Genomic DNA, 16,728 nt, shown 5'->3' with positions numbered 1-16,728 from the left:
CATGGCTTGGACAGTCCTGAGGCATCGATGAGGAATATGGTGGCTGATAGAGGACAGAGAAGTCAGATCAACTCACTGGGGGCAGGTAGACTGGATGGCTGGTCACTAGTTATAGGAGAGACAAGCAGCTCTAATGGAAGAGGAGAAACTGAGGCCCTACTTGCTACCAATCACAGGAGACTGCCCAGGCCTGGGGCAGAAAGCAGAAGCCAGAATTATAGAAAGAGTCCAGAAGGTGCCCTGGTGACATGTACAGAGGAGAGTTCCAAAGTAAGATCCAGAACAGCTGGGGCTGTGTAGCTCAGCTGGTGGGGCCCTTGCCTAAAGGAAGCCCTTAGTTCCATGGCCTGAAGCACAGAAACCGGTGAGGCAGTGTATGCCTGGAATCCTAACACTCAGATATGGAGGAAGAAGGAGCAAGGTAGAATGGGAATCCCCACTCGCCCAAAAACAATTCAGTTCCACCTGACAGACAGTACAATAAGCAGGGGACATGCCTTGGCCTGGGAGATATCCTTAAGGCAAACTCTCAAGAAAGTTCAAACTGGAACCACCAGGGCCCCTACTCGTGGGTCAGGCATGGCAGCAAGTGGTCCAACAAGGAAAATGAGCAAAAGTATCAGCGGGGCAGACAGGAACGTGTGAACAGGCCACTCACAGCAGAAGGCAGTGTGCCAATCATGAGAAAGAAAGAAATACGAAGTACACGAGGTTCCTGTTCACAGTCATCTAGCGTGCATAGATCAATTAGTGGAGAAAACCGGTAAGGTACTGTTAGATAAAAAAGTTTTAGAGCAGAAATATCCATGCTCTGAACCGTAGGAACGCAAGGCTCCCATAGTGTAACACAGAAGCTGGTGAGGGAAGGAGTAGCCCCACCAGCACCAAAGCTGGATCTCCTTGCAATAGCTGAGCTGTCAAGCCAGAGGCACTATCCAAGCATGCTCGCCAGTAGAGCCTCTTTACAGCATCCTGCATGCAGTCAGCACAAGATTATAGCAGGGTTCCAAAGAAACTGATGGACTAACCGATCAAACATGAAATGGGGAGCAAAGGATGTGCAGAATGTCCTAAGAAGCAGTTCCAACTCTTCCCTAAATGCCCAGGGAAGTTTATGCACTTGGAAGCAAGCAGCAGAGGGCGGTGGCGTGGGGCCAGGCAGCCTCGGCAGCAGGAGGAGTCTCTGGAGATCCATCCCACAAGGCAGCTGGCTCTGTGCACCCGGAAGGTGGCTGTGGGCTGCAAGACTGTGGAAACACTCCCCAGGGACCCACGCTGGCACAGACATACGAAGGCTTGCCTAGATGTGCAGCCTCCTGCCAGCTTTGCCAATTTGAGTAGGACACACAAAGCAAGTTAATGTCTTTTCTGGGTCTCGATTTTTCTCTGCCTGATTCAAACATTGTACCTATTGCAGAGACACACACTAAGAGTAGATGGAGATGGGCAAACTGGTGTACACCAGTAATCCCAGCACTGAGAGATGGAGCAGGTTAACAATTCAAGGTCATCCTTGGCTACATAGTGAGTTTGAGGACAGCCTGGGCTCCAGAAGACCTTGTCTTTAAAAAAAAAAAAAGTATTTGGAAAAGAGCAATATGAATAGATAGCCATTTTTATAAGCTGTCACTGTCATATCCCTCAGTTACCCAGACCAGAGAGTCAACTCTTTCTGGTGAACTCAGGTTTCTCATGTAAAAGGATCTGCAAAGATCTCTGGCGGAGGTAACATTGCAGATAAATCACCTGATCATTTAAAAGCTGTCAAATGAAAGGTGATGGGGCTTGATCAGATTGCAAACCAAGTCAGCAGCAGCAGCAGCAGCACCAGAATGAAGCCTTGACTCCCATCTAAGGACTCCTTCAGGAACGCCAACTCGACTGTGGCTACTAACCCACCAGGATATGAGTTAAATTACTCTAGTCTGTCAATCAGGCCTGAACTGTTTCTTACAGGGTCCGTTTTTTATGCAACTTGGGTTTGAAAGTTAAGATCAAAAGCAAATATTGGTCGGTAGTAATCCATGGTGATCCAAACATATCCTATCACCTCGCACACTTATTTACAATCCTAGTTACTTGTAATGCTGAGGCAGGAGGATTGTAGGTTCAAAGCTAGCCTGAGCTATATTCTAAGACCTTGCCTCAGAATACAAATTTAAAAGACGAGATGTGCCTCAGAGGTAGAACACTCACTTAGACGTTTCCAGCAAGGGACTGGGGTGTGGCTCCTGAGTACAGTGCTTTCTTAGAATCCTCCAGTGAGGGACTGGGCTGAGACTTATTGGTGGAGCGTTTGCCTAGCATCCAGAAAGCCCTGTTTCATCTCTAAAATAAATAAGATAAAACAGAATCTACTCCTGAACTCAATGTCTTCTCTCAAAGCCATGCTCAGCACAAGCACTCAGCTTCCACGACTTTGCCATGCTATTCTGGAAGCAGTTCAACCTAGCATCTGGGACCATCAGTCCCATTTCTCCATGGGAATATGGAGGATCACGGAGGTCACCATTAAAACTCTAGCCCACGTAAATCTCTTTACAATCCTTTTCTTTTCACAGCTGTTAAATACTCAGATAATTTGTCCATGATACTTAAAATAGCTCTCTGGAAATGCCAGACACCCAGAGGAAGCGACACACAGCTCACGGGGAGTGGCTGTCGGTTCTAAAGGCTCTTCAGAGACCTAGGCCTCGTCTGTTGTTCCCATAGAGTGTATGGTACAGTGGGATCCTGGGTGGGCCTGCTGTCTTCAACCAGGCACAACAGAGACACTGGGAGATGAAACTCTTCATGGATCATGTAAGAATTCTTCCAATGCCAGCAGTCAGGAAGTAAAGTTCAGAAACAGTCCCTGATCTTCTAAAAGATGGGATCTGATGTCTTTCTGCTCAACACAATTAAGTCTTTACTTAAATGTGAAGGAGCCCACTGACAAATGGCCCACCCAAATGTACCAACAGTGACTTCAGTGTCTCTGGTGATATCTGTGTGTTTGTGTTTGGGGGTAGGGATGCTACAAAAGGAGGTGTACACTCTTGGATTTTAAAATAATCTCAGTTCCTCAAGTGTCCTCACCCACCCACCCATGAGCACACACTATGGTATAGTCCTGTGGTTTTTGTTTTGCTAGGCAGGTATTTTACCACTATGTAATATCCCCAAGTCCAGCTGATTCCTCAAACAGGCTCTCATCAAGTGCCCCAAGCTAGTTATGAAGTCCGAATTCTCTTGCCTCAACATCCCCAGTGTCTGGGATGACAGGTTGACTACAGAAAGGGCTCTTTCAGTGTGTCTATCACCTGAAGTTACTGTGTGTACCATTTGTTTAGTTGGCCATTATCTGCCTGTTCCTGCTGATAGCTGTAACCTTCTCTATACCTGCTGGTGCCTAGAAAGAACCCAGGGCTATTTTTAGGGGAGACAGGGGTCTAAACATACTTGTTGAACACTTAGAACATGCTAAATCACTCCCCTCTAGCAGCTGGATATCAGAGGTAGAGCACCCATAATCCAAACATGTAAAGCCTCAAATCCTCCAACATGCTCCAAACACTGTGGATGTGGAGATCTGTGGGTTTTAAATTAAGGATGTGCAGCTGATAAAGGGCTACAGAAATATTCCCAAATCTGAAAAATATCCCAAAACTGAACTATTCTCACCCCACACATATGGTGAGAGCTACTCATTAGATTATAGGAAAGAACATAAAATCTGAAACAGTGAGGAACCTTGTTCAGGATCAAAAGCCCCTAGACATCTGCAATGGTAGTCTGGGAAAAGACAAGACCCCTGGAAGCAGGCAGAGAATAGTTCTGCACAGGAAAGCCCCCAGCAACAGAGGTCACCATGGGTGTGGAGTAGTGCTCACCCATGCTTGTGAACAACCCAGTGGGCCCCTCTGTTCTTTCAGGACTGCTTTGTGCCCTCCCAGGCCTCCTGCAGACTCTTTCTAGAACGAGCTAGATAGAATACTGTAGCTTGAGCTGCACTTGGTCCTTGGGATAACTTTTCCCCTGGCGTCTCTTCAGAACTAAGAAAACTACTGCTTAAGTTTTTTTTTTTTTTGTACTGGTTAAACATGTTTAACTGGTAACAGTTAAAAGCTTCTATTTAATTTTTAAGCTTTGTCTAGTTAAAATCGTATTGTATTGCAACTTTATGGTGGGTGATTCTAGAATGATTAAACACGCAGGTTGATTACTCAGGCTTTATGATTCTGCCAGATACTAGAGTGACCTCTTAGCAATGAAGCAAAACTGTGCTTCATTTCTCTTCAACGTCTGAGGAGAAAACAATGAACTAAAAAGTTGCTTGTAGACTTCCCACAGCCCCACAAAGAGAAGAATTTATCGATGATGATGATGACGATGATGACAACAACAACGACGACGACGACGACAATGATGACGACAATGATAGGCTACTCTGGGTCACTTGGTGAAACCCTGCCTCAAAATAAGCAGGCCTCAGAGACGTTGGTAAAGTGCTTGCTATATCTGCAGAAGACTAAAATTCGAATCCTAAGCACCTATGCAAGGGTCCGGGCACATCTGTAATCTCAGTGCTATCAGAATGCCAAGCACCCAAAATGGAGGAAGCTACAGACTCTCTAGAGTGGTACAGACAGGTCCTCAAATCCCCAGAGTGGGTTCTTGCTTGTGGCAGGGGTGCTCATGTCCCTAGAATGTGACTAGCTAAGAGCACCTCTAGGCATCAATGTCCTTGCTGAGAGGCCCATATCTGGCAAGACATTTCTGGCCTGGCTTCTCCCCTAAAAACCACAGTCAGTGACATCAGGGACCACTGTGGGTTTCCAACGCAGTTGGCTGAACATGTTCAATGTGGAACAGAAAAACCCAGTTGCCGTGCTTGCTCGACTGAGTCTGGAGGTTTGGACTTAGAGGAGGACTGACACAAAAGTGAAGTGGTGGTCCATGCCCTTAATCCCAGCAGAGGCAAGCAGCTCTGAGTTTGAGGCCAGCCTGGTCTACAAAGTGAGCTCTAGGACAGGTAGGGCTACACAGAGAAACCCCATGTAGTGGGAGTGAAACCTGACAGGCAAATTCTAGTCACACCAGCCTTCTAGGTCTGGCAATGGAATGAACACAAGACAAGTATTGAGCGGCCAATAGGCACACACATATAAGAATGTGTTTGTCCCACACACACACACACACACACACCAACAGTATCACGGTCATATGTGGCCTTCCTGAACATAACCTGGTAATAGTAAGATCCCCCCCTACCTGAGCACCACGCCTCTCCCAGACACCCCCCCTTACAGGCCAAGGTGCCCCAAAAGGCTCCAGTCAGCTGGCTGCATAGGAACAAGATGTGCCCCACTGGAGTGGCTACTTTATTTTAAGTGACTCTCTTTTTCCAGGCTGAGTCACTTCTGTGTGGCTATAAAAGGCAGCAGAGCAGTGACTAAATGCACTTGGGTCCCAGCCACAGTTAAGTATTACTACCCTCTACTCGTTCCTTCTTATTTGTCTAATGCTGGGGTCTTACTTTCCTCCAGGCTGGCCTTAAACTCATAGCAACCCTCGGATCTCAGCCACCATGGTCCAGGGATTACAGACATGAGCCACAGTCCTGGTTTCATCTTTCCTCTGCCTCTTCCTCCTCCTGCTCTAACTCCTCACCTCTGCAGAAGGGTGAAAGGTAAAGATGTGAGGCTCATTGCTTCATCCATAACTTTGACAACACTTCCTTCCCATAGACAAAAAGCAGAGGTCTCTCTCCCACAGCCCATGTGCTAAAGCACAGAAGTCATCCACAAATCTAGCTTCCTTCTACCATGGTGCTAGAATTCCTTCCACATCCTAGACGACACTGTCCCAAATCTAGCATTTAAAATGTTGTGCCAGAATGCAGACACCTACCTGGTATGGAGCTATTTACCTGCAATGCTAGAACTCAGGAGGTGGAAGACGAAAAATCAGGAGTTCGAGGACGGCCTTGGTTACATATTTAGTTCAAGACCGACTGGACTACATAAGACCCTGTCAAAGCCTGAAAGGCAGGCTAGGGATAGAACTTGGTTGGTAGAGTACTTGCCTGCCATGCACTCTCATCCCCGATCACCACTCCCAGCGCCTCACAAACCACCAGGTGCATGTAGTCCTGGCACTCAGGGAAATGAAGTACTTCATGTTTGAAGTAAGTTTGAAGCCAGCTTGGCTACATGAGAACTTTTGGAGGGAGGGAGGGAGGGAGGGAGGGAGGTGGGAATTAGTGACCATAAATCAGAGAAAAGAGCCCAGGCCTAAGGTGGTGTGGCACAGGGAAGTTAAGATTCTGACCCCTGGAAAATAAAAGCCAATTAGCAACTGCTATGCTATATTAGGCCCAGAGAATATTCCCTGTCACAAAACAGTGACCAAATCAGACACCAAAGCTCTGGGGCCGTGGTTACTACACTGGACTCACCTGCCCTGGTGGAGACAGTAAAGATGGGTGAGTGGCCATCTCCTGCCCTAGCTGGGCCTCTAATAGTCAGGGCTGGGGCTGAACTCCTCTCCCAAATATGGGAGCCAGAGAGGGTCATATGTAAACAGCATCATGGAACTATAGCACAGTAGGCTTGGCATCCTTAGGAAGCATGCTCCAGTGAATAAGAAATACAAACCTAAAAATGGGAGTGGAAGTTGGCATGAGGGTAAGGACCTGAGTTTGAATCCCCAGAACTTGCATCAAGCTGGATATGGCCGCACACATCAGTAACCCTACAGTGATACTGGAGGCAGGTGCACAAGAATTCCTGGAAGCTTACAGGACAGCTACCATCTTGTAGGCAGCATAAAACTAAAGGCCTCTGCTGTCTCAAACAAGGTAGAAGATGAGAACTACCAACATTGAGGTTGTCCACACTCATGCTACGAGATCTCTCTGTGTGTGTGTGTGTGTGTGTGTGTGTGTGAGAGAGAGAGAGAGAGAGAGAGAGAGAGAGAGAGAGAGAGAGAGAGAGAGAGAGAGAGATTCTTCCTTTCTTTTTCATATTAAGATAGAGGAAAAAAAAACCAAAAAACAATTGGGTGAGAAAAGACAATTAAGGAGTGGCTTGCAGGGCAGCCCAGCTTTTTTCTTAGCTATCCAATCAAAAATGGCTGATGTAGTGCAAAGCTCATCTAAACACCAGAGTGCTCAAGCTCCTTCCAGAAGCACCAGGCACTGAAGACACTAATCTGGTCTTTGAAATCACATTCAACCAACAAAGACCTGAGTCACAAGACAATCAGTGCTATGGCTTCTCTGAGCATGTGTGAGGCCGTGGGATTTGGGTAAACCAAAACCAAACAGACAAACCATCCAACGGGTGGGGGGTGGGCAGAGACAGACAGACAGACAGGCAGGCAGGCAGGCAGGCAGGCAGACAGACAGACAGACAGACAGACCCACAGACAACAGGCAGGCAGATTGAGAAAGACATGGCTCTAACAAAACTCATAAAAGCAGAAGTATTTATCTACATGGAAGGTCATTGAGCCATCTGTGGCTCGTACAGAGAATACTGTCACATGGGTATGTGCATGATGCAAGGACAGACTGTGCCAGTTATGGGGTCCCAGCACTCAGCTTGCCACATGGCCATGGCCACTGCCTGGTGGAAGAGATAAGGAACTCTGAAGAACGGGATTAGGATTCCCTCCCCAGGACCCAACGGTCTGACACACGGAAGGTGGTCCATATATAACTATCAGACAAAGCACCCAGGGGAGTATTTTAAACTGATAGCTATTAAATTGGGATTTTCTTTTTCTTTCTTCCTTCCTTCCTTCCTTCCTTCCTTCCTTCCTTCCTTGGGAAGGAGGGCCCCCTGAGCTAGCTTTATGAAGCAAAGATCCACTGCACCTAAAGCATTCTCCAGTGTTTTAAGCTAATACCAGATTGTTTTATTTTATATTACGAGAGGCTGAGCCCAGGACTTTGTGCATGCTAGGCAAGCATTTTATGGCCCCCAGCCCCTCACAAAGAGACTGTAGGCAAGCACTATACTGCTGAAGTATATGCCCACAGCCCTATTTTTACTTTCTATTTTAAGACAGGGTCTCACTAAGTTGTTTAGGCTGATCTTGAACTCACTCTTTATGCCAGGCTGGTCTGGAAATGAAGATCCTACTGCCTCAACTTTCTTCAATAGAAGGATGGCAAGTATGTGTCACAAGACTGGGCTTCCAAATTAATAGACACACCATGGGTAGCAGATACCAGGTATACAAGTAGCCTTTCACAAACACACACAAACATGCCCCTATTGTACACATGTGTGTACATGTCCAGATGTACCCAGAAGCTCTGTAAGCAGTATCCTGATGTTACCATCTTTTAGGGGACAAATAATGATACTAGAACTTTAAATCAGTGTATTATTACTCAGAAATGCATGTAGTCATCAAGTCACCTAAAGCAAACAACAGGGAAAGCTAAGGCTTCAAGACAACCCCATCTGGGACTAGAGAAATGGCTCAGTGGCTGAGAGCACTGTTGCTCTTGCAGGGACTGGGGTTCAGCTCCTAGCACTCCCAATGGTTACACTTTCAGTTCCAAGGCATCCAGAGCTCTTTTCCGGCCTCCTTAGGCACTAGACACACATGTAGTACACAGATATACATGAAGGCAAAACTTTCATACATATGAAAATATTAAAGGTAGAAATCTATGAATAAAAATGTTTCTTTGAGATAATAACTGGTCTACTCAAAGAGCAGCTATTAATTCTATATGGAGGGTGAGGTATGGGGCTAAGATGGCTGGAGGACTTGCAATGCTTGAAGTCCTGGGTTCGATCCCCAGTATAAAGGAAATCAAACATGATACTGTATGCCTACAATTTCAGTACACTTGGGAGCTGGAGGCAAAAGGAGCAGAAATTCAACAATATTCTCGGCCACACTGCGAGGATTGGACTAGCCGGGGTTCCATGAGATCCTATCACCACACTATGTAGATAATTCATGTTTTTAAATCCATAGGAAATGAAGCTTTTTAAAGAAAGTTTGTACTTACAAAATAACTGCAATCTACTTCACATTAGCCATAATTTTATATTAAAATAATATAACTAACACTGCTAAATATTTATGAATTTATTGACCTGGTGACACAAAACTTTAATTTTAAAAGTTGAATGACTGGGTGGTTTAACTACTGGAAATGACCAGTGTCACCAAGATAACTAGATGCAACCTTAAACAAAGCTAGCTGGTGGTCTAGTCCCACTGCCAGACCCAAGCCTTCCACTCACCCAGGACTCCACACATATGGCGACAGCTCCTTCCTCTACGCTGTCAGACTGTTTCATGTGCCATCACAGATCCCCATCTTTCCCCTCTGAGCATCCTAGGACACTAACTGAATCCCTATCTCCACTCACATCTAAACTCTGACCTTAAAATCCTTTAAAGATGATAGATAGATAAGTTAGTTGTGGTGATGTATTCAGGAGGCTGACTGTGGGTCTGAGGGCTAGCCTAGGCTATACAGGGAGCACCTCTCTCAAAAAACAAAAGGAAACAACAGCTAGAAGGATTCAGGTGATGAGGGAGCGCTTCAGCCAGCAGAACTCTTGCCCAGATGCCATCCCTGGGATCACATAAACTTAGGGCAGTGGTGCACGCCTGTAATCCCTACACTTGGAAAGTGGAGGAAGGGCCAGGCTGCATAAGAAGGAGTAAGCTAGCTGAGCTCCAGCATTCATCTGTTTCCTCACTGCAGAATGGACCAGACAGCCAAGCGCCTGCTGCCATGCCTTCCCCACCACAGCGCTCCCTCACACTGTGAGCCTAAGCTACTTCTCTTAAGCTACTTGCCAGGTATGTTTGTCATGGAAATGAAAAGTCACTAATATGACTCCCAGCACACTCTTAAAAGAAAAGCCCAGACTCTAGAAAGAGTGTACTCCCACTACTCCTACCAACCTGTGTCAGGAAACACAGAGGTTCAACAAAGCCCGTAACAGTGGAAACAAGGTTTTAGCAGAAATATTGGTACCATGTATCTTTGAACTTAGTGGCCAACAATGGCCCCATAAGGGCTTCAGTTAACATCATCCTGAAGTATCAGAGGCTAGAACAGAGCGTGAGCCTGGTGCTGCTGTATCCAGCCTAGGCAATGTCTGCACTTGGTTTCAACAGACGTCTTAGTGATTCTAACTACCACTCCACACACCCATGGCTTGGGTGAGGCGCACACTTGGCCAGGGTGGTGGAGGCATCCAAACAAAGAAGCATGCATCTTGCCACAAAATTTCTCTGGAGAATTAGGAATTGTCTCAACAAATGCTCTAAATTTTCCCAGGGGTCCTAAGACCCCTTCTGAAGACTGTGACACAGTCCCGGCTCACCTCTGGAGTGTTCTTCTTGAATTCTCGGCTCTGCTCAATGAGCCGCTTTCTGGACTGTTCGCTCTCATCTTGCCTGTTTGCCAATACTGTTGCGGTGGCATCAAGTTCTCTCTGTGGGGAGATCCAGAAAGGAAAAGCAAGATTACAATGCGCAGTTTCCATCAGGAGAGATGACGTGTGTATTGGGCCTACACAAAGAGAAGAGTCCCTGGGAAACTCAGGGGCAGGAAGTAAGGCTCTCAAGGACAATGTAAGCGCCATAAGACTAATACAACTCCCCGGCACCCGTCCACAGACACTAGATGGAGAAAATCAAACTTGCTCGCATGCTGTACAGTGCCCTGTGGCAACAAACACAGTAACTGTCTCCCTGCTAAACCACAGTTGGGCCAATGCCCCTACATCTCTCTAGGCCACTCACCTGAGTTGTGGTCCACGTGCCTAGCACGGTGTTTCCCCCAGTGGAACTGTACATGGCTGGCCTACTAGAGTATGAAACTGAGACTTGAGGGAACAACAGATGGTCTGTTTCCACTCAACAAATATTTCTTGAAGACTTACACTAGGCCAGGCATCCCAATTGTAACCATTAACCTATTAGCAAGGGGGACCTTTAAAAAGCAAATCCCAAGAATAATTGTTTCTATAATCCTGTAAGCTTTTCAGAGGCAAGTTTCCCCAAACATTCCACGTGCCCTGGAGTCTGAGAACCCCCAGGGTAGGTTCCCAAAAGACTGGCCAGGTCTGAGGGCTCTGTTCTGAAGGGCAATCAGTCCCCCAGAGTGTCAGAGAACCTGTGCCCCAGCCCTGAAGACTCCGGGAGAATCTGCCATGAGGAGCTGCCTGGAGCAGCCCACAGCAGATGGGCCCAGGATGGAGCTCCAGGCTCACAGCAGGTACACAGGCCATGTGGCTAACCACCGAATAGCCTGCTGTCAAGTAAATTCAGTTACTGAACACACAGAGCAGAATATTTTGTGTGGCATTACTGACTCCTCCATCCACAGCAGGTTCCATCATCCTGTTTCTGAGAGAACTAAAAAGCCAAGAAAGCCCCCAGAGCCTACCTATCTCCTAAGACGATTTATGATTTTCCCCTGAGAGCCAGGGTCTCATGGACCCCAGGCTGGCCTTAGACTCAATATAGAGCTGAAGAGGGCCTTGAATTCCCAATCTGACTCTACCTTCTTCCCAACTGTTAGGGTCATAGGCCGGTATTAAACAGTGCTAGGGACAAAACCCAGGACTTCATGCTTACTGGGCAAGCATTCTTGCAACAAAGCCACATCCCGAATCCCCAGAAAATCTGTAAGTCTTAAAAGGAGATGTGCAATGCATTTCCCCAGAGCTGGAGGCACTCACGTAACAGCACAGAGGGGCACATGGAAGGGAACTGGTGGCAGAATGGGGTGTCCTTCGCTCAGAGTCTTCTGATACACAGGGGTATCTTCCCCGATACCCCTGAGACAGACTGGGATGGGAAGTGAAAGTCAATAAGTCTTGTAGAACTTTCCAGAAGAATGTGAAGTAAAGGGAAGGTCTCCCTACTAAAGTAGACGTATTATTCTGATCCTCCTGCCTCCTCTTCTTTAGAGCTGGAAGCACAAGCATGTGCCACCACTCTATGTGGTGCTGAGAAGAAATGCCAGGGGTCCCTGCATAGTAGGCGCTCTACAAACTGAACAACATCCCCAGCCTCCTGCTTCCTTTTCAGTGGAAACAACCCAGCAGGCCAGAAAGCCGTCCTGTGATGCTTCCCTGGTGCCATGATGGTGTGGCTCATAGCCAGACAAGATGACAGAGAGCTGGAACAACCAACCAGCATGCTGTCAACTTAGAAATCTAAAGACAGTTTAAATGTGGAGAGGGGAACTGTGAGGTGGGGAGAAGCCTCATGCCACACTCTTCCCTTTAGTATTTCTGGCATTCAAACAAATCCTAGCTGAGCAAATCCAAAGCAATACTGTGGGCTAGCATTCAAGAACAGATGTCAAAGCTACTGCAGAAAAGAGGGAAACACTGGGCGTTTTGATAGACCACATTTGAAAGTCATCCCAGAGAAGAGGAGGCAGGGGAAAAAGAGCAACCGCCACCAACGTGGGGAAGTGGGATGGAGAGAGAGGCAAGCAAGCAGCCGCAGATAACGCAGAAGGCTTGCAAAAATATAAACAATCTGGCAAGAAGGAGGACTTAGACGGCTATATTTAAGCAGCAGAAGAAGTTATAACGGGAGACTTGGAGAAGGGCGGAAAAAAGCCAATATTGAAATATGACAGGAACGGGAGAAGTTGATATTTCCTTCCAGGCACAGGCACAGGCGAGCTCACACACACACACACACACACACACACACACACACACACACACACACACACTCACAACTTGGAAAAACAGAAAACCGGTGCTGGCTGCTTTTTCAACAGGGATCCTGGGATCCTGCTGCTTGCTGTGGAGAAATCTGGGGTCTCCAGCAATAGCACAAGTTGCATATCCTGGCTTCTTTAACTCAACAGGGTGTTCAATATTGAGGGAACTTGAGGGGTTCTAGCCTTCCCAGCTAATGAACACATTTTGGGGGACAAAGAGCACAGGGTTGCTGGCATGGTGATAAAGTCCTGTAATCCTAGCACTCAGGAAGTGGACGCAGGAAGATCAGAAGTTCAAAGCCAATTTCAGCTTCAAATCAAGTTTGAGACCAGCCTGGCACCAAAAGTAAGTAAACAAACAAACAAACAAATAAGGTTGGAAAGAAAGCTCAGTGAGTAAAGCAGCTGACTTGTGAGCACATAACCTGAGTTAGATCTCAACATTCACATAAAAAGCTATATGTAAGGTTGATGTTAGAAAGGAAATAGAGGGTCCCTGGAGCTTACTAGCCATCCAACCTACAAAACAACTCCCATTGTAATGAGCAACTGTCTCAAAACAGAACAAGATAGATGGTAACCGAGGAGTGGCAACAGAGGATGTCTTCTGGCATCCAAACATATACAGAGAGAGGCATCTGCACGCGCGCCACAAACAAAATAAAGGCCATAGGTCAGACCCCGAGGTATTTGTTCCTTTGATTCTGAGGTCTCTCCCAGACTGGTGGATCAGACAGCTTGAGTGGAACAGGTGGCCTGGGGACCAGGAACCCACCTCCAGCATTACACTGCAAAGCCAGCGCACCTGGGGCCACTTGCTACTGGCAGTCAGAGACTCTATGGGATTCCACCTCACTCCTCTACCCAACCTTGCAAACATATGTGAACCAACACGAGGAGCCAACAGGGGTCTCCAAATTTAATACTGTGCTGCCTCCTGCCACCACAGAAACAGATTGACACAGTGAGTAGATTGAGCCTTCCGCCAATGTGTGGAGCTTCCACTGCTCCAGATAGGGCTGGTCACATTTGGAAGGCTCAAAGTCTTAGTTAGACTGAATTGCTTCCAAGGAAAACCGTGTTTTTGTGTGTGTGTGTGTGTGTGTGTGTGTGTGTGTGTGTGTGTGTGTGTGTTTGCTCACATATGGAGGCCAGAGATTGGTGGCAAGAATTTTTCTCAATCACTGTCCCCTCACTTTTTGAGCCAGGGTCCCTCACTGAACCTGAAGCTCACAGACTCAGTGAGACTGGGTAGCTAATGAGCTCCAGGGATCCATTCACTGGTATCCTCTCCCCAGAGATGGGACTACAGACCTGCACTGCCGCACCTAACACAGGTGCCGAAGCTCCAAATTCAAGTCCTCATACTTAGGTTAGTATCAGGTGCTTGCCTCACTGGACCACCTCCCCAGCCCCCACCAGATCCTTTAGAAGGAGAATAAGACCAGCATTTTCAAGCTCCAGAAACAAGACGGAGGGAGTAGACAGCTATAAAACTCAAGGCCAATACCATTTTATTATCTACTGAGTCTGTCTATTCTCAAAGTGTCAAAGACGATGACGTACTAATAAGAGAATCTAATGTGTTGAGAAGAAGGGGCGATGAGGGACCAAAATACAGAATCATCAGCCCATGAGTCACAGGTCACATGGAAACAGGAGCACAGAGAGTCCCCACATCTGAAAGGCATTAAGATGCAAAAAAGGGAGAAACTGGAACCAATGCACTGCCTGTGGACAGCACTATCTGGCACAGGCACCGATGGATGATTCTGTGGTGGTTTTTAAAAACTGGGGGGGGGGGGGGGGGTGTTTTTTCTTTTTTTACATAGAACCAAAAATGCTATGGAGAACATGAGACAGTATGGTCATCAAGACATAACTAGTCAAAATCAGTAAATCATCAAATGGGACTTATACCTCACAAAGACTCTCCACACGCTAGCCAGACTCTAATGATTTCCAGAAAGAAACAGAAGAGACCTGGTGTTTGTTCTCAGGAGCAAGTGAAGAAGGAACTTACTCTGAGGTGTGTATTCTGGCTGTTTCTTGGGGAAATGAGATTCTTGGCCTTTAGTTCCAGCTAGTTGACAGGTTGAGGAAGGGAGATCATTTCAATTTGGGAGCTCAAGGCCAGCATAGCAACACTAATGTCTGGGAGAGTGGTCTATCATTCAAAACCAGTAAGAGGCTAGAGGTGTGGCTCAGTGGCAGAGCCCCTGCCTAGAATCCCCCAGTGAGGGGCTGGGGGCGTGGCTCAGTGGTAGAGCCCCTGCCTAGAATCCCCAGTGAGGGGCTGGGGGTGTGGCTCAGTGGTAGAGCCCCTGCCTAGAATCCCCCAGTGAGAGGCTGGGGGCGTGGCTCAGTGGTAGAGCCCCTGCCTAGAATCCCCAGTGAGGGGCTGGGGGTGTGGCTCAGTGGTAGAGCCCCTGCCTAGAATCCCCAGTGAGGGGCTGGGGGTGTGGCTCAGTGGTAGAGCCCCTGCCTAGAATCCCCAGTGAGGGGCTGGGGGTGTGGCTCAGTGGTAGAGCCCCTGCCTAGAATCCCCCAGTGAGAGGCTGGGGCGTGGCTCAGTGGTAGAGCCCCTGCCTAGAATCCCCAGTGAGGGGCTGGGGGTGTGGCTCAGTGGTAGAGCCCCTGCCTAGAATCCCCAGTGAGGGGCTGGGGGTGTGGCTCAGTGGTAGAGCACCTGCCTAGAATCCCCAGTGAGGGGCTGGGGGTGTGGCTCAGTGGTAGAGCACCTGCCTAGAATCCTCCAGGGAGAGGCTGGGGCTGGTGCTCAGCAGCACAGTATGTGCCTAACTTGTAGGAGTTCCATCTCTAGCAAAAAAGAGAAAGGAGGTGAGATGAGCCATCTTTTGCCAAACAGCTTTGTCTTTTAAAATGTTCTCACTAGCCAGAGTGGGTAAAGGAGAGAAGTGAAGAAAGCCCAGCCAGAACCTCCTTGTCCTATGATGACCCTAGGTCCCAGGTTGGCAGGACTGGCAATATACACATGAACTCATAACCTGGCACATCCAACAAGGTGGAAAGCACTAGAAATGCCACTAAGAAGCATCTGAGCAATACAGCACCTCATACAGAAACGGTTTTCTTTTTCAAAGGGGTCCCTCCCTAGATGACTGGATGACAAGGTCCAGGGTGAAACTGTGGCTTTTGAAGCACATGGCCCCTGAATAGCATGTGGCTTACATGGCACCTCTTGACGCTTTGTAGCCAAGCTATGTATGCCAAATCAAAAATGGAACCTGGTGACAGTCCTCTTCATCCCTCAAGGTCATTCCACTGGCCAGCCCTTCCTCAGAAGAGCTTCCAAAGGCACAGCCAAGGCTCAGGATCATCATGGAGAGCAGATGGCTACTGGCATGTCCCGTGTGTGAGCTCACATACATACAGGCCTTCCTTGTCCTGGGGGACAGAGGTATGGCTACTTATCTTGAACTTTGGGGAATTTTACCTCTGTCTATGACAGATCCTCAAAGGGTTCCTAATAGTTCCAAGTTTCTCTCTGTGGGGACTCCAGCCTCTGGACCAAATGAAATGCATTTAAAAGAGAACAAACCGAAGAACACCTATGTGAAAGCCACTGGAGCTGGCAGCACCTTGTTTGGAGCCAGCCTGGGCTAAATAGGAAACCTGTCTCAGAAAAGAAGAGGGGGCGGGGAGGATGTTTAAACTCAGTCTTGTTGTTGAGATAGCTCAGCAGGTAAAGGCATTTGTAGCCAAGCCTGATAATCTGAGTTTGATCTCTTGGACCCACAAAGTATAAAGGACCAACTCCTGCAAATTGTCCTCTGACCTCCACAAACGTGCCATGGGGTGCAAACTTGCATGTGCACACACACACACACACACGCTCACACACAAGAGTGGAAATGTAATGTTTTAAATGAGTCTTGAGACCACCAATGATGATTTTGAAATTACTCATCCTAAAAACGTGTCTTTTTCCCCCCTTTTGCTATAATCAGAATGTGCCTGAAGGGCACCCACTTCTGCTGAGGCTCTCT

The 16,728-nt window shown here is 47.5% G+C and overlaps 1 protein-coding gene across 30 annotated transcripts in view; it reads right to left on the bottom strand.

The window, feature by feature from the left end:
* The window catches only part of Cux1 (cut-like homeobox 1), a 318,820-nt gene that overhangs the window by 226,736 nt on the left and 75,356 nt on the right, over positions 1-16,728 (bottom strand). For 25 of the 30 annotated variants that reach the window (NM_053860.1, NM_001415775.1, NM_001415774.1 and 22 more), the window contains 1 exon segment: positions 10,353-10,463. The exons of the other annotated variants lie outside the window; for them this stretch is intronic. In NM_053860.1, coding sequence (NP_446312.1) covers positions 10,353-10,463 — 111 coding nt within the window. 30 annotated transcript variants of the gene reach the window in all.

The sequence above is a fragment of the Rattus norvegicus genome, chromosome 12, assembly GCF_021556685.1.
Source record: "Rattus norvegicus strain SHRSP/BbbUtx chromosome 12, alternate assembly SHRSP_T2T, whole genome shotgun sequence".
Taxonomy (NCBI): Eukaryota; Metazoa; Chordata; class Mammalia; order Rodentia; family Muridae; genus Rattus; species Rattus norvegicus.
The sequence above is the reverse complement of the archived record's forward strand: the minus strand, read 5'-3'. Positions and strand labels throughout refer to the sequence as shown.